Source organism: Hippopotamus amphibius, chromosome 4 (genome assembly GCF_030028045.1).
Source record: "Hippopotamus amphibius kiboko isolate mHipAmp2 chromosome 4, mHipAmp2.hap2, whole genome shotgun sequence".
Lineage (NCBI taxonomy): Eukaryota > Metazoa > Chordata > Mammalia > Artiodactyla > Hippopotamidae > Hippopotamus > Hippopotamus amphibius.
In genome coordinates this window covers 43,379,082-43,397,499 of record NC_080189.1, presented here as the reverse complement: position 1 = coordinate 43,397,499, position 18,418 = coordinate 43,379,082, and the positions used below count along the sequence as shown (strand labels likewise).

The 18,418-nt window shown below is 35.2% G+C and overlaps 1 protein-coding gene across 1 annotated transcript in view; it reads right to left on the bottom strand.

Annotated features, from left to right (window-relative positions):
• TBX20 (T-box transcription factor 20) overlaps positions 1-18,418 on the bottom strand; it is a 50,671-nt gene that overhangs the window by 20,450 nt on the left and 11,803 nt on the right. The window contains exons 5-6 of the mRNA XM_057732017.1: positions 17,202-17,360; positions 9,319-9,395 (exon numbers count right to left, since the gene is read on the bottom strand). Coding sequence (XP_057588000.1) covers positions 9,319-9,395; positions 17,202-17,360 — 236 coding nt within the window. The remainder of the gene's footprint in view (positions 1-9,318; positions 9,396-17,201; positions 17,361-18,418) is intronic.

Here is an 18,418-nt window from a genome sequence, read left to right as displayed (position 1 = left end):
TAATAAAGCAGGGACTAGCAGGCATGAAAAGGAAGCAATCTGGAAATGTAAAAGTATACTTGAGAGTGACAAAATAATAATTACCACATTTTAAAAAAACTCGATAGGGACAGACAGCAAACAGAATACCAGATTTTGTAGAAAACAGAATCAACAAATGAGACTCATGTAAGAAATTCTTCTAATATCAGAGTAAACAATTAGAGATACAAATTATTAAACAATAGATAAGAGAAGTAGGGAGTATATTCAGGATGTATAACATATATAATAGGAATTTTAGTAGGTCTGAATAGAACAGACCAATTAGAAGCAAAAAGGAGGAGGACAAGAAAAAGAAAAAAAGAACAAGGAGAACATTTTTCTGAGATGAGAAACAACTTGAGTTTTCAATTTGAAGGGCTCAGTTATATTGTAAATATGAATGAAAAAAATTTACAGCTTAACAAATACTGGTACAATTTCTGAATTTCAAAGGAAACTTTCTAAAAGCATTTTTATCAGCTAGGGAAAAAAGGTAATTTTCCAACAAAGGAAAGACAGTGAGTTTGGCATCAGCTTTTACTCTATCTACAGTATTTAAAAACTAGATGACATAGTAAGGTTGATAGAGTTCTAAGGAGAAAGACTGTGACCCTAGTCAGGTTTATAATAATGGCAACAGATACTCTCGGATATATAAGAACTGGTAAAGAGGATGACCCATGTATCCTCCTTCAACAACTACTCAGTGTTTATCAACAACTGCGAATAAAGTCAGAACACAATTCCAGCAATTAAAGTATAACAGAAGACATGAGCAATAAATGATGAAATGAGTATGACAGAGTAAATTTCAATGATTTTGATTGATGTTTTTGTGATCCTTACATTAAGAAAAAGAAGTGAAAAAGAAGATAAAGAAGACACATGAATAAAAAGCTGGATTTTAAATCCCAGATTATTTGAACCAAAACTACAGGTTGAGGGGGAGGGGGCAGGACAAGGAGAAATCACATACTAAATATTTCCTATTTTACCAGAAAAGAAAATATATAGTTTTCATTCCTAACAATAACAGAGAAATAATGTTAAAATTATGTCTTTCAGAATTTAAAAGCATAATTATATTAAAAGCAAATATAATGAACATTAGAGAAAGGACACTGGTTTCAGACACACTAACCTGGGTGTGAGGCTCAGCTGTCACAAATTACAGTATGTGAATTTGAATATATTAATCTTTTTAAGCTTCAGCTTAATAGGTATGATGATCATTCTTTATCATAGAATATTTTGAAGTGTAGCTGAAATAAAGTCTGTCAACTGTATCGCCCACTGCCTGACATACGGGGACTGTGGAATGTCAACCATAACAGAAGGGAGGGGGGGACCTTGATAAATTTAATAAAAGACAGGAAGAGAAAATAAAAAGGAAAACAAATAGCTGAATTAAACAGAGAACAGAAACAAAAAGAGACAATATCAAACATATCAGTAGCCATAATGCTTTGGAGATAGATTAAATTTTTCTATTAAAACACAAAGACCTTCAGACAAATTTTTAAAAATACAGATACTCTGTATGACATTTTAAAAAAGACACATCATTATTTACTCAACAAATATTTGAGTGTTTACTATGTACCAGGCACTAGTCTAGGTTCTGGGGATACAGTAGGAAACAAAAAACAAAGCATTGGACCAATCAGATATTGGGGGCTGCATATTCTAGGCAGAGGGTAAGTATGTATAAAGGCCCTCCCTAATTGGGGCTGAGATGGGCCTGGGCATGTTCAAAAGAAAGTGAGCAAGACAAAAGTAGATGAGTTCACAGCAGTAACTGGGAGGGCTGGGATCAGGCTCTGTGGGACCTTTGGGGCGTTGTCTGGACTTTGGATTTTACTGTGAATGGGAAGATGAGTCACTGGAGAGCTCTGAGCAAGAGTGATATGATCTTACTTCCTTTCTTTGACAAGATCATTCTGATGGGTGAACTGAAAATGGACTTAAGAACAGTAAGAGTGTAGGTAGAAGGATGAATTAGAAAATTAATGTAATAATCTAGGAAAGAGATGATACTGTCCTAGATAAGAACGGTAGCGGTGGGAATGGTAAGAAGTAGTTGGAGTCCTCTGGATATAGTTTGAAGGATTAGTTGACTGTATGTGGAAAGTGAGAGAGAAAGAGGAGCCAGCAAGGGTGACTCCCAGTCTTTTGGCTGGAGCAATGGGAAGGATGTAGTTGAGAAGAGAACTGTAGGAGAAGAGCAGGTGTAGAAGAGTGTGATTGGGCATCCTGTTATAGATTTGTGAAATTTGAGGTACTCTTAAGGGAGAGGAAAAAGTAAAAGAAATAGCCAGAGCTTTGACTCTAGAGAGGCCAGAACCAGAGATGTAAATTTGATAGCAGTCAGCATATAATGGCATTTAAAGGCATGAAACTGGTCATATCACCCAGGAAGGGGATGAGGGAAGAGGTCCCAAGGGCTAAGGCCTGGAACACATTACTGTTTACAGATGGAGGAAAGGGGAAGAACCAACAAGGGGATGGAGAAAGAATGGCGTAAAGTAAAGTGGAGTAAAATAAAAACCAGAGATTGTGAGAGGTCTTAGAGGCAAAGAGGAAAAAAGGGAAAGAATAAACTACAGTGTCAAACTCTGGTAATAGGTGAAGTAAGATAGGACTAAGAATTGACCATTGGGCTTAGCAATGGGAGTTCACTGGTAACCTGGACAAGGGGTGGACTGGTGGGACAGTGGGGGTGAAACCCTGAAAGACAGGGTAGAAAAGACAAAGGGAAGAGAGGAACTGGGAAGAGAACACACACAACTCATTTTAAGGAGCTTTACTATTAGAAAGAGTAGAAAACTGGGAGAATCAGCAACTCAGGAGACACATGGCATCAAGAGAAGGTGGTTTTTTACTTAATGAAAGAAATGTCAAGATATTTGTTTGATAATGCAAGGGAAAGAGGAGTCTATTGCTGAAGGGACAAAGATTTTTAAAAAATAAAAGGCAAATAAAAGCAAAAAATGGTATAGCAATATAAGATTAGACAAAGTAGAAATCAAGACATGCATTAAATGGGATAGAAGTAAATGCTCATTTTGACTGATAAACTATGGAGCAAACTAAGAAATTAAAGAAGTATTCCCCAAAAGAATACTGCACCCAGATGAATTTATGGGCAAGACCGTAAAGTATCACTTCTTTGGATTTAAACAGATCAAACAGTAAAAAGGAAGATATTTCAATTCATTCAAACTAGCAGACACCTGATACCAAAAACTCACAGAGAAGGAAAGAAGAAACAAAGTATATCTCTGTTATGAAGACTGATACAAAAAGGTCTTAAATAAAATATGGGTAAATTAAATCCAGCAATGTATTACAAGAAATACAGATAAGATCCAGATAGGATGCATTCCAGAAATACAAGGATGGCTCAACATAGGCAATATAACTAGAATTAATCATATTGTTATTTAAAAGTAGAAAAATAAAGTTGTCTCAGTGGATGTTAAAAGAGCATTTAATATAAATTCAATTAACATTCAGGATAGCAAAAAATTCTTAATTTATGCATAGGAGAGTATTGCCTCAACATGATAAAGAATATCAATCTGAAACCAACAGCCAATGAAAACCATATATAATGATAAAACATTAGAGGCATAAACTAAATAAGTCAAGAACAAGAGAAAAATGTTGACTGTTACCATTACTTTTTTATAGTGTTCTGGAAATTTTAGTGTAATAAAACGAGAAAGACATTGTTAAAAGCATAAATACTAGAAAGAAAAAGATAAAATTATCATTTTTGCAAATGATATAGCAGTCTAAGTGGAAAACTCAAGAGACTAAAAGGAAAAATTATTAAAACTAATTTTTTTTAGTTCAGTAAAATGGCAGGATGCCAAAGACATATAGGAATCAATAGCTTTTTACAGACTAGACAGATTTCTAATTAAAAAGTCTATTTTCAAAAGGAGGCCCTCTCCCCAGAGGGGAAAAATACTCTCTAGTACACGCTAGATGAAAGGTAATGTGAGCCACACACGTAATTTTTAATAGTGTAGTTGTCACATTTTTAAAAAGCAGGTGAAATTAATTTTAGTGTTTTATTTAACCCAGTATGTCTCCAAAATATTATTTCAACATGTAATCAATATTCTAAAATTCTTAAGATATTTTCAGTCTTTTTTCATACTAAACCCTCAAAATCAGTGTTTGGTTCTTTTGTTTTTTGGTTTTTGATTTTGGTTTTTTTCTTTTTGAGTACTTTTCAATATGGAATAGCCACATTTCAAGTTCTCACTAGCCGTCTGTGGCCAGTGGCTATTGAACTGGATAATGTAGCTCTAGTAAACCTAGCTCTGTGCCTAAGAAATGGTGTAGGACTTATAAACTTGAAAATACCAAAACTTCTAAAGAACATAAGAAGGAGTTTCAGTAAAAAAGACAAACATGTGACATACCCCTAGATGTCTCAATACTGTAAAGATATATTCTCCCCCAAATTATTATATAAATTCAACACAAGCCCAATTGAAATTCCAGTGACATTTTTTGGGAAGACTGAACAAAATGATTCCAAAGACTGGAAGCATAAATGTCAATGAATGTCAGTAAAATTTGAAAACGACAAGTACAAAGGTCTGGAGTTCATCATATCAGATGTCTAACTATCATCAAATATTTATGTATTATACCAACTTACAAAAACTATAGCAACTGGCAGATCAATAAAGACACTGTAAAAAAAACTATAGGTAAGAATTTAGTATATGATAAAGAGGGAATTTTAAATAATTGGGAAAGGAATATGTTAGAAAATATATAGTATTGGGGCCACTTATAAAAAATATATGACATTTATTTCATATTTTATACAAAATCAATACTGCGTGCATTAAGTATTTAAATAAAAACCTAGGAAGCAATAAAATGATAGAAATCTGTAGTTGAATATTTACATATTTATGTAATTTTGGAGTAGAGAATCTTTTTAAGATAGAAATCATAAAGAGAACAATACCTTTGGTGCTGAAATATTCTATTTATCAAAAACAAAAATATAATTTCAAACTAGTAAAATGATTCCAACATATATGAACAATAAAAATATTAATAATAAATAGCTTTTATAGATCAATAAGAGAAAAGATGAACAATCCAAAAGAAAAAAAATGGGTTAAGGACATAAATAGGTCAATTCACAAAAGAAAAATTCAGATTTTCGTACAAATTTTTTTTTTAACAAAAGAAAAACACAAATTTTCACCTATTGAATTAGCAAAGATAACAAGATGATGATCATGTTTGACAAGGGCACAAAGAAATAGACACTCTTGACCATGACATGGACAATCTTTCTTGAAGGAAACTTGGCAGTATATATGAACAGCCTTTAAAACATGTATATCTTTCCATTTATATGAGGTACCTAAACTACACAAATTCATTGAGACAGAAAGTAGAACAGACATTACTAGGGGCTGTGAGGAGGAGGAGTGGAGAGTTACTGTTTTAATGGGTACCGATTTTCTGTTTGGGATGTTGGCAACATTCTGGAAATGGATTTGGTGATGGTTACATAACACTGTGAATGTACTTAATGCCACTGAATTATACACTTAAAAATGGTCAAAATGCATATTTTACCACAATTTTTAAAATCCCATCGCATGACTATAAAAGTTTATTAAACCATTCTCCTGTTGTTGAACATTTAGGTTTTCCCAAAATTTAACAATTAAAAATAACATTATGGTTAAAATAATGTATATCCTTTTTACACAGCATTTTTGTTAGTATTTATCCGATAATACTAACAAGTAATATGTGTAAAGATATACATTTTACCTCCTGGCACTGTTTGTAATAACAAAGAGTGGGAAACCTAAACATTATAGGATTTGTCAAATAAATTATTGTACACAATGGAAAATTAGGAAGCCATTAAAAAGTATACTACAGACATATACCTATTGATATTAAGAGAAAAAATGATTAAAAATAGCATGCGTGGTAACCTTCAAAGGAAGCTAATGTTCATATGTGCATAGGAAAGTATCTGGAAGAATATATAATGAGTTTTTCCTGGTGGTTATCTCTGAGTGAATGGGATTTTGTTAACTTTTTTTATGCTCTTTTTCTTGCTTGTCCGTATTTTTCTGCAAAAAGCATGAACTCTATTTGTAAAAAACAAAGCAAACAAACAAAAAGCTAAGAGAAGAAACTTAATTTTGAACATTTAAATATGTTCATACTCATTTCTCCTTTCTCAAAAGTAATACCATGCCTTCACTTACTATACAAAGTGCCCCTTCCCTCCCCCCAAAAGAAAAACACCAGCTGATAGACTGTCTGTAAGTTACCTATCATATGGCACCAGCAGATAATTCTTACCCTGAACCTAAGTAACTATAAATGAGATTATGTTAAGAAATCCCTTTAAGCTTTTGCTTTGCGTTTTAGCTGTCCACTGTAGGTATGTGTACAAAGCATCTAATGAAAATACTTTCTACTTCTGCTAATGAGTTTCCTTTTACAAATGAGGGAGATGCTGTCCCTGGGAGTAAGGCTACACGTGAAGTACGTGAGACATTCAGGTATCTAAATGGAATCTCAAAATGAGAGCAAGTAAACCAGAATGCCTTTTAGAGTATCCTCAAAGCTTGTGCAGATGTAGCAAGAATAACACTGTGAGTTTAGAGGTGCAAGACAAACAGAACCAATCCTAAAGGCATTTTTGTTTGGGTGTCCCACACAGTAGCTGTAAATCTGGAACAGGAAACTTGAAATCATTAAGGTCACATATTTATAACATCATATTCAATTAGGTTAGAAAAGTGCAATTTCTGTCATCATGTCATAAAAAGATGTGTTTTTCTCTCAGATCTCTTATTTTAAAAAAGCTCTCTATATTGTTACAAATAGGGCTGTTTTCAATCAGTTACAAGGAGCAATTCAATTACTAGATGGTTTAGTGCAGTAACTGACTCCAGACTAACTTAATTTCTTTAGGTCTCCAAAGATCAATTGATCTGATTTGTCCCATCCCCAAAGGCTGTTTAGAAAAAATTCAGACTTAAATACCTGGAAATGAAATCCAAAACCTTGGCCAATTTCACACTACTTAGGTCATCTTGCAAACTTGCAACTAGTCACATAAGATGCTCTCTTGGCCCTCGGACCACTGAAAGCTTCTTAGCTTCATGTACATATGAATGTTGCCCACATCAGGATGTTTATTCAGTAAGTAAAAAATGTGACTGCATGCGTTATCAAATCCATGACTCTAAAGGGCAGTCATTCTGGGTACTTGTCTCTCATGAGTACAGGTCCAACTAAAGGGGCTATTTTTACTCTAGGAGTAGTTTATTAAGACTATTAAAAGTAGCTTAAATGGGGTAGAACTATTCTCATCTAATAAAATATAATTGTTATACATTTTTAGATTTAGTGCTTTCATAAATGTCATCTTACATGGTTCTCATAATAAACCTCTGAAGTGAGCAGGGTTATTTTCTCCATTTTCTAGATGAGGAAACAGACAGGGTTGAGGTGACTTCTCTAGAATCAGTCAACCAGGAAAAGGCAGAGCTGGGACTCTGACCCGTGACTTTGTCTTCATCTACCATGCTTACCCCCTGATTTGAAACAGAAGATCTGATGTCCACTATAAAAATATATCACGACTGCCCCACTGCCCCACTGTCTTCATTCTTGCCTGACACCTGACTAGAGCAGAGAATAAGTTCACTTATTATAATCCCACTTGCATAAACCAGTATGAATCAGTGCCTCTGGCACTCCAGAAACAGGAGATAAAAAAGGCCACGCCTAAATGGGAGAGGCCTTTGGAAATGGACTCCTTTGTCACCCACACTGCTGATACCACGTTCTCATGACTTAGGTCTTATGGCCTATTGGCATGCATGCCTGTGTCCCACTGAATCTAAGAGTTACCCCCTTGCCATCTCTCTGCATTTTGCAGTGGATTTTCAACCACAAGCTCAAGTTCCTTTCCCTGATCTCAATACCCCCAACCATTTGTCAAACTCTCCAAATAATCAGTCTTTTCTACTCAAATGCCTGCCCAACTTTCAGTCTCTCCTGCTGGATTCTTTGCCTCCCCACGGAGCTTCTATATCTGTTCCCCCAAATCAAAACCACACCCCTGTGCTCGGCCATTTGGGAAGGATGAGAGAAGGATCAGACAGATGTTGCTAAAACACGTAATTATCCTTTAATTTGAGTTGGCAGGACAGGTTGAAGAGAAGTGCTGAGGTTAGGACGTGTGACCATGTGGTAGGTAACAAAGAATGTGGCAGAAACTTGTAGCAGTTGGTCAGGAAATCACACAAAGATTTGGAGATAAAATAAACCAGAGGGCTGAATTGTAGTGTACCCCACCTGTCAATAAAGATTCCAGGCCACATAGAAGATTAAATAGAGAAGATGAATAAGATCTGATGATCTAATGTGTAAAATGGTGACGATAGCTGATAACACCATATTATATAATTCAAATTTACAAAGAGAATAGAACTTAAATGTGCTCACCAAAATCAAAACAAAACAGAACAAGTACAGAAAGTTGCATAGTAAGGGACAGAAATAGTTAGGTTGAAAAATCTTTTCTTTGAAAAAAAAAAATTTTTTTGACATATTGGGCAAACTGTGCATCTCAATATGATGTCATTACTCATCACATAGTCTCACACTGTGTGAACCATTTTAATTAAGTAAAAAGTGGGGTAAATTACAGGCACATGATTATCACTTAAAGGTTCTGAGATCTGATAGCTTTGCTATTAAATATAAGCAGTCTATGCTGTAGGTAAAATAGGTACCTTGATTTAAACTGCTTCTCCTTGTTTCAAAATTCCAAACTACCTTTATAGTCTTTATGTTAGCAAATATATCGATTTCAGAAGGCAAAGGCTATTCTGATTCTATTTCTCTGCAGATTGCCACTCAAGACATGAAACTTAATATCATCAAGAGAACTGAGTCTTTGATAACAAAGAATCCCTATTTTTTACGGTTGAATAAATGTCCTGTCCAAAGAAAACCACTTTACTCAGAAATGGAGTATAGAATAGATCCAGCTGCAGCAGCTGTCAGAGCTTAAGCAGCTGCAAATGTACAGGGTTTATAACTGGAAGGGAAGGTGGGACAGAGAACTGGAGACTAGACTATACAGAGTATTGGAGACCATATACAGTAAGGTTATGGCTCTTTGGTGTTGAAAGGAGTGTGCTTTTACAAACTAGTGCTTCTCTTTATCTTATCTGGGAAAAAAAGTAAACAGAAAATTCTCATTACCTCTCAATGTCAGTGAGCCTGGAGGAGTCCCGGAATCCTTTGGCAAAAGGGTTACTATCTATTTTCAGCTTGGTTATCTGGAAAGGGAAGAATGGATAACAAAACAGTATTATTTCCGTGGTCAAGGAAAATAAAAAACAAAAAGTTTGTTCATTTTCCATTGTGGCATCCCAAGAATATCTTAATGTGTCTCAGTATTGTGATAAAGTTAAAATTGCTAAAGAGGTTCACAGGAGGTGAATTTGGTGGGGTGGTCAGAGAAGGCCTCAGAGAGAAGGAAGTATTTGAGGACAGACTGGTCTTAGAACAGGCTGGCAGTCAATGGATAGAGACAGAAATGCAGGCCCTTCATGAACAGTGTGGCTGCCATGGGAAGTGTTTAAGAGAGTAGTGAAAGGCTACAGCTGGAATGGGGAATTGGGGAAGCTGTCTAGGAGGCCAGCATTGGTTGGTAATGGGGAATGAAAACAAGAACATTGCCTCATGCTGACTTGGCAAAGTCTGCCTCATCTGTTCATACCATGGGCACTTATATATACCCTAAAGGATACCACAATAATAAGTTCAGGTTCAATACTATACTGAAATACATGACAAAGCTTTCCGCATATAAATTTACCCCCTTCCCCTTTCCATCTGACTAAATTAGAATCAAATTAGCGTGTCTCATTATCCTCCCATATAATGTTACTTATGGACTCTATGCTTATATGGAAAAAAAATTTTTCCTAATAAAAATCACAGTCTGAAGTATTAAGTGCCTATGCTGTGCTAGTCATAATTCCCATAGTATTAATATTAACGTAGAAAGACCCATTAAAATATATGCACGGCACCTTCAAGAAAAAATAATTAGGTTACAAAGAAAAGAGATAAATAAAGGAAACACTGATTAAAAGATACTCGACTTGCAAAATTCCTGAGTGTTAGAGCTAAAAGAAATGGAAGAGAATTAGGACACAGCTAGTCAGTATCTGAATTAGAACCACAGACACCTTTAAAAACAGTCATAGTTCATTTGTATTAAAATGAGAACCCACATTCATTTTTAGAGAGAGACACACACACAGAATAGTCTTAACCTGGAAAAAAAAGTTATAGGTTGAGCGAGGCATGCCTCCTCTTTCAAAGTAAGGAGTAAACACAATAAAAAAATAGTTTGAAATACTATTTTTGCCAGTAAGCAACTTTTCCTTTGATCAGAGTGTATCTTCTGTTCATTTTAAACCATTAACACCTTAAGAATTGCTTCTTTTCGTTACAAAAGAAAGTTCTTTTTTTCCTTTTCAAGTTTTCTTAATGTGAGCTAACCAGTGTACAAGCTGCAGAAAGCTGTTTACCTCACTTAAAATAGAACTTCCCACACTATCCTGACAAGTTTTTAAGGGCACTTGATAGTGCCTCAGAAATGCTCATTTTTAGCCCATGCGCATTCACTCTAGAGCAGCCAAAAATAAAGCTGCTAATTTCCTTTTCAGCTTAGTTAATGGAAAATGGTAAACAGTGAAGTAAATAGGCTGGATAAGTAAGAAACTGTTCTTCATGGACAACAGGACTTTAAGTGAGCACAGAAAGAAATGTATAGGAACTGCTGAGGTTGCCCCTAAAGCTGGCCATCAAGAGTTTGTAGAGAACCTTCTCTCACAATCAGCCACCCCTTTAATCAAGGGCATGGATTTCTAAAGGGTGAAGTCTATTTTAGCCATTCTTTCAGGTGAGGATTTAGTATTGAAGGTCAGTTTTCAGGGCAAAGGCACAGTTTTTTTTTTATTTGAAATAAATTGTAAACATCTTCTAAAGCCCAAGCAATCAATATATTCACCAACAAGATTTTTAAATCCTCAAAGATGGGATTTCTTTGATTGTCTCTTTCTACTGAATAATTATAAATGAAAATACTTCAGATATCTAAAGTAAAACACTTTCACAATAATTCATCAACAGAAATGAGATCACATGGTCCCTGCCCTAATGGAGCAGGCAGAGGGATACACAGCTGACTAGAACTGAAAGTGGTTTATTTTTATTTTTTATTTTATTTTTTAAGCTCTTTATTGGAATATAATTGCTTCAGCACTGTATTGCCAGTTTTTGAGGTGCACCAAAGTGAATCAGCTGTATTTATACATATATCCCCTTACCCCTCGCTCCTGTGACTCCCTCCCAACCTCCCTATCCCAGCCCTTAAGTCATCACCCATCATCAAACTGATCTCCCTATGTTATGCAGCAGCTTCCCACTAGGTATCTGTTTTACATTTGGTAGTGTATTTATGTCAGTGCTACTCTCTGGAAGTGGTTTAAATGCCACTAAAGAGGATGGTGCCATGTCCACTGCAGTGTTAGTGACGTTAAGAGTGAACCAAACCTAGAAAGTTTCAAACTGAAACTGTGAGGTAGAGCAATCAAGGTAAGGCTTCTCTCAAGTTCAGTTCCTATAAGCTCATTTATAAAATGAAAAAGTGAATGGATTTGCCAATGGATAAAATTTTCTGGAGACAAAGGCAAATATAATATCTATATATAACTAATTCTGAACAAAGTCCTTTTGTAGCCGTCCCTCTAAAATGTGAATCGTATGAAGCTTTGTTTGAATCTTTATAAGTAAAAAGAATAGAAAACATTATGTATCTGTTACAAGAATTAAAGAACCACCTTTGATGCGCTTTGTCCCTGGAAAGGATTTTGAGAATTGTATTTGTTGTTATTTATATTTCCAAAAGGTAAAGACTGTTGACTCACAACGTGATGATTGTGGAGTTGTTGTAGAGAGTCAATATTCTCAGTGTCTGTGTGTGTCTGTGTGTGTGTTGTTCAACTGATGAGTTACCATGTCTAGTATTACTGCCATAGCTTTGAATGAGGAAGTGAATCAAATTCAACACAAGTTTTCAGATTTCTTTGGAATTTTTTCTTTCATTTATTAGAATTTTCTCTTTCCAGTATCTTTTTAGTCCTTCTTTCATCATCCCCAAGAGTATCAATGGTACCTTTTTTACTTTACATTTTGATATAATTTCAAACTGTAGGAAAGATTCAAGAGTAGTACAAAGGTGCACTCATACAGCTAGATTTACCAGTTGGTTCAGCAGTGACTTAACTTTAGTGTGCTGGTTAGAAAAGGTGCTCAAGACATTAACCTGGTATTTATTTTCTCTTTGGACCATTTCATCTAATTCCAGGGGAAATTATAGCTTTTGGAAGTTAGAGAAGAAAGGCTGAATGGATCTCTTATTACTAAATTCTATGGGGGCCCTGAACTAACCACTGCAGTCTTGAACAGGCTTTATGGAGTATTGATTAGCAACACAGGGACTGTGGGTTAAACTTCTTAATGAGCCCACTGTACTCAATGTGATATCCCTCGACTCTGAATCTCCTGGGGGTGCCAACGATAAGAAATGTTTGTTAAACTTCGCTTCAAGAACAAGCAGTCAGATATTTCATATGTTTACCAGTTAAAGACTAGGTGAAATTCTTCTTGAGTTTACATAAAGATCACTTCATTTTTTTTTCTACTTTAAAATAATTTTTAAATAGCAAGGTTTTAACATTCTAGGTAATCATGCATTTTTAAAAGGTCAGGCATAAATTTTATTCCATGGATATTTAAATAAAAACCAGTAGTTAATAGAAAGAAATTCATTTCTACAGATATAGTTTTATATCCCTTTTTGAAATTTGGGAGAACTGAAGAAGTTACATATTTGAGAACTGATGAGGGAAAGGACCTGAGTTATATACAGTGGTTTCAGTTGGACATCATTTTCCTAATATAAAATACCTGCAGCTTGTAACACCGTTGAACAATACCACCCATGTCAAAGGTAAAACTAAAAGAAGGATCCAAAATAGTTAAGTACCAAACATAATATGTAGAGAACCCATGTGAAACCACAGGTATGGCTTTATGATTCAACAACAAATTTTAAAAGCAGCAGTGTTTTTCATTTTGTGAGGAAAAAGAATTAACAAATAAGGACAGCAGTGTATGCTTAAGAAATCCTGCAGTTTCCAATATATCTACATATGTGCAAATCACTGGCTAATTCTGGCCAATATACACCCTCCTGGTTTTTTTTTTTTCATGTATTATCTTAATAATACAGAACATAATGCATTTCCTAACCAAAAATTCACTCTTTCAATATCTTTCTATAGAAAAATATATACAGAACTGGAGGACAGATTTTGACACTGCCAGCTGCACCAAAGAAAAGGGGACTTTTTCCAGTAGTTATTATTCAATGTGATATCACTGGACTCTGAATCCAGCTGGGGTTCCCAGCCACAAGGTGAAATTGGTCCTCAGAGACCATTTCTCCAATTATCAGGAAAAGATCTGTCCAAAGGCATTTAAAAATGAAACCTGACCTACACTTCAACTCTACAGCAATGGCTTGCCTGCTGAAAAACAATGTATGACCTTTAAATCTTAAATTATAAAATAGTTTGTTGAAAGTGTAATGTATTTAGCTTTAATCTAATAATGTAAAGAAATGCAATCATTTCCTCACAAAAACCAGAGGAAAAAATAGCAAAAAATAGAAAAAACAAATGTCCCATTTTCATTACTTACAAACAAAACTACCAGAGGCAATAAATAAGCTTTTTCATAAATTCTATTGGAAACTTTGATTTGGCTTTTAATATATATGAAAATAATGTCCTGTCCAAAGTTTAAGAGATATAAAGGTGATCCTGAGTGTGAGCTTTTAAATCTTCTCTGTTTTCTCTCTGTTCTTTACACATGAAAAAAGTCTAATATTTATACTGTACTTAGTGCATATTTATTTTATTTCCTATATATTTTATTATATGTTTATTATAGGTAAATCAGTATACAAGCATGGTATAGCAGTGAAAAAGCAGTAAATGCGGGAAGGCCTAGAAAGAATCAAAGATAACTTGAGAAAACTGTGTAAGACTAATGAAAATACTAACCTCCAAAATGATTATTCACCCCACATGTGTTTATTGAAGGTGAATTCCGATTGGTCTTATGAAATTTATAAATCATTTGCAAAAATGGCTCATTAGTATACCAAATCAAAATTTGACTGTTACTTGAATTTCAAATATGTGTGTGTGTGTGACAACTTGTAAAGTATCATGATGCATGCAACTTAGTTTCAAATGATTGAGAGGAGGGAAAGTATGTACATGTACAGAGACTGAGAAATGGGGCAGGGGAGGTAAAGCAAATTGGAAAAACATTAGTTGTTGAATCTGGGTGGAGAGTATATGTGGTTCATTTTACCATTTGTTTAACTTTTGGATATTTGAAAATTTTCAAAATAAATGTTGAGTGGGAACAAAGGAATTCAGTGAGATAATGCCACTAAAGCATATGGCTCCTATTAGAAAAAGCTAATGCCAGTAGATATTCTGTCAGTTTAGGATGATTACCATGTTGTTACACTGGCTGCTGTCAGTGTGAAGAGCTCCCTGCACACAGCAGGTAAGCAGTGAGCACTTGCTGAAGGGAAAAGAAATTAACATAAAGAACTGAAACCTTCTTAAAAAAAAAAAAGATGTCTTGAATCCATCAGGGTCACAAGCTGAGATGAGGTGAGGTTCTGCTTTCTTGGGGACACCAATCACTTAAAGCTTCGAGGTTAAGACCACTGACTTTTAAACCTAAGCACCTGGATTCAAATCTGTGATGGGAGCAGCAAGGTCACATTGGATTATTGAACTCCATGCCTCAATTCTTTCAGCTGTAAAATGCAACATAAAAATACTGTTGTTCCTATCTCATAATTGTGAGGATTAAATAAGACAGTGCACTTTAAATGGTGCCTTGCACAAGTACCCAAATGTTAGCTATTAGTATAATTATGTTGCAAATAACCTCCTATTCCGTGTTCCATGATATGAAGGGTCCCGCCAATAATTTATTCAGGGTTGCTCCTTCATCAATTAAACCAAATCGAAGGTGTTATACTTAGAAGTTCCCTTAGTTTTGTTCTGTCCATAATTTTCACTAAAAAAAACCCAAAAAAACAAAAAAGCCAGTTTATCTATTCTTGCTTTGGTTCTCCTTACTGATTATTCTGATAAAAGCAGTGAAGTTTCCATATGACAAGTTTTTTATTTCTTTCTTGAACATCAACAGGGTTTCCTGTATTAGTATAAATCTAATGTTGTATATTATAAAAGCAACTAATTCTGTTAGTGTAAATTGAATTGAATGTTTCAGGAATCTTTTCTGAACCTGTGATATCTGCATTACATGTGTCCTCAAATAAATTACAAATGGGATTGCTGATGTCAGTGTTCCGAATTCCACGAGAAATAGCATTACTGTTTTAGGCCTTTGCGGGCTTCAGTCTATATGCCAGTGTTTAGTTTGGGCATTCTCTGCAAGTTGCCTCTCTTGTGTTGTTATCTTAAGGATAATTGAAAAGTTATAGTACTTTGCTTAAAGATAAATAGTATAACATTTGTGCATTCATTTATCTCATTTTTAAAAATGCCACTAACATTTAAAAATCCAAATGGTGACAAATCTGTGGACATTCCAGAGACAGTCCAGTAGTCACCACATGCCTTACTGATAGAGTACCTTACAGTTTCCAAAGGCAAGTTTATGTACAGCATCTCATTTGATCCTTACAGGAGTTCCCTAAAATGGTCTGGTTCTTAGTCCCAGTTACAGGCAAAGAAAATGGCAGCCACAGTGGTGAAGTGAAATCCACTCAAAGTTATACAGAAATTATAGGTGCTTATGCCTTACAGACACAATCCCACTCTGGCCATTTTTCCACATCCCTTGTCTGACCTCCCGTTTCCTCACTTGTGTAGGGCTACCTGGGCTTTCAGCTTCATCTTCTTGCTTTTTCTGAGAGACTCAACACCATGTTTCCTTGGTTGACCATCCCACTCTGGACTCTGAGCCATCTATCAGGCAGGACCTAACAGTTATTCACTCAGAACCCAAAATACAACATTAAGACATGAGGAGAGCAAGAGTCCTGGCTACCTGTAACTAATCAAATAAAAGCAAGACACAAAACCCAGAGTAAACTGACAATGTGAGTTCCTTTTACTAAAGTACAGTATATCAAAAGGAATTCTACTTCTGGTCCATGTGAACTGTGGAAAAGTTACTTATCTTCTTAGCTTCAGCTTTCTCACTAAAGAATGTTACTGTTACCTTCAAGATTATGCTGACCATGAAAGACGAATACATGGAGAAGTTTCTAACAGCACCCAGTCTTTAGCAACACTGATAAATACTTACTGACTTGGACTAAGCCTTATGGGTGAAGATATGCATAAATTTTAAATATGATTTACAAGAGAGTAGAAAATATAAAACTCAATATTATAAATTAGAATATCTTGATGTTAGTTAAATACACAACTGCTTACATACTACAGTTTATTATCTAAAGAGGCATTTAAAATCATTCTACTAGAATAATCTTACCCTGAATTACAGCTGAATAAGTCTCACAAAATAACGTATCAGTAGTTTGGGTAGTTGGCTAGACTGTGTGTGCTAATTTAGCAGAAAAACTGAACTTCTAAATTTAATGAAGCAATGAGTATATGATTATGTATGTCATGAGACTCTACCAAGAGGAGGAAAAGGAAGCTGGTAATTTTCTTGAGAAAATTTGAGAAAGCCGATTGGGTCAGGTTTGGGTGGGAGAGTTGACAGTGAACAGCCTGATTGGAAGTATAAAGGTTCTAGGAAAGATGGTGTAACACAGACCACGGTCACTCAACACATTTGGAGGTCCTGGGGCTGATCCTCTATAGCATTCTCCAGAGTAAATTTCTGTTTTGAGTACTGGGATAGCCCTTCTCTGAAAGAAGATAGCTCTCCTAAAGCCTTATCTTATTCAGGAAATAAATTATGAAGGGTATACTCACCAGTTGATTCTGGTAGGCAGTGACCGCCGTAAAAACTGTTTCTGGAAAGATGAATGTTCTGAATTCTTCAGACTTCAGATTGAGTAATGAGGCTGTGTGGTCTTTCTTCTTAATGATGTGTACCCGTGGCTGGTACTTATGCATTGAGTTCAAAATTATCTACAACAAAGAGTGGGAAGTACAGTACTGAATTTTAAGTTCTTACATTGCTAAATAGGCCAAATTACAAGAGGCAAAGAAAAAACCATAAAACCTACAGTTTCAAATGCAGTTTTAAGATTAAGATCTACCCTTTTCGTTCTTCAGGCAAATAATTTTTACATGATACTGCAGAGTCATCATTGTGGATCATGTTTTACCAGAACAACTGCAAATAATACAGGTTGTTTCAAGTGTCCTTTCTAAAATGATAGAGGAAAAAGTCATCTGGAGGATAAATTTATTTCTTTTAAAAAAATTTTTTTTGTTTTTTAGTCTGGTTAGACCAAAGGCAGTATGTCTCTAAATTTTCTAAAGTAAGAAATTACATATTCGAGGAAGCCAGATTGTTATTTGGGACAGTAGGGGATGAGGGGTGGGTGGTGGATGTGGCGGAGAATATAAAACAATTTTAAAAGGTAGGGTGGCATAAGATAGACCTTGGTTGGGATCCTGAATCTGCTACTTTCTAGCTCTTTAATCTTGGGCCAAGTGATGTCACCTCTCTAACCTCATTTTCTTAAATGCAAAAACAGTATTAACCTCACAGGGTTATGGTGAGGACCAGACACTGTAACCCTTGTACATCACATAGCAAATAGGAAATGCTCAGTATATATGAACTGTACCATCATCATCATTTCTGACAACTTCATTGATTCCTGACGTCCAGTTACAAACTAAATAGGAATGTTAGTGATGACCGTCTTCCATTCCATAGCTCATAAAAGTTGCCCAATACTTAGAGATCAGATGTATACACTTGTTAACAAGGCAGTATTTTTTTCATGTATCATTTAAATAAAATATAACTTACCATTATGAAATTTGAGGAACAAAATTTACTTTCAGATATTAAAGATTTTCCACATCTCCCCCAGTCTGCAACCCAGACAGCTACCTAAATCTACAAAATCGGGTGTGTCTTTCCTGGGCTAACAGGGTTTACATTGTATGCCCTTCACCTCAAGGGCCTAGCAGAGAGCCTGGCTCTCAGGGGAGGTGTTTGATACATGCTA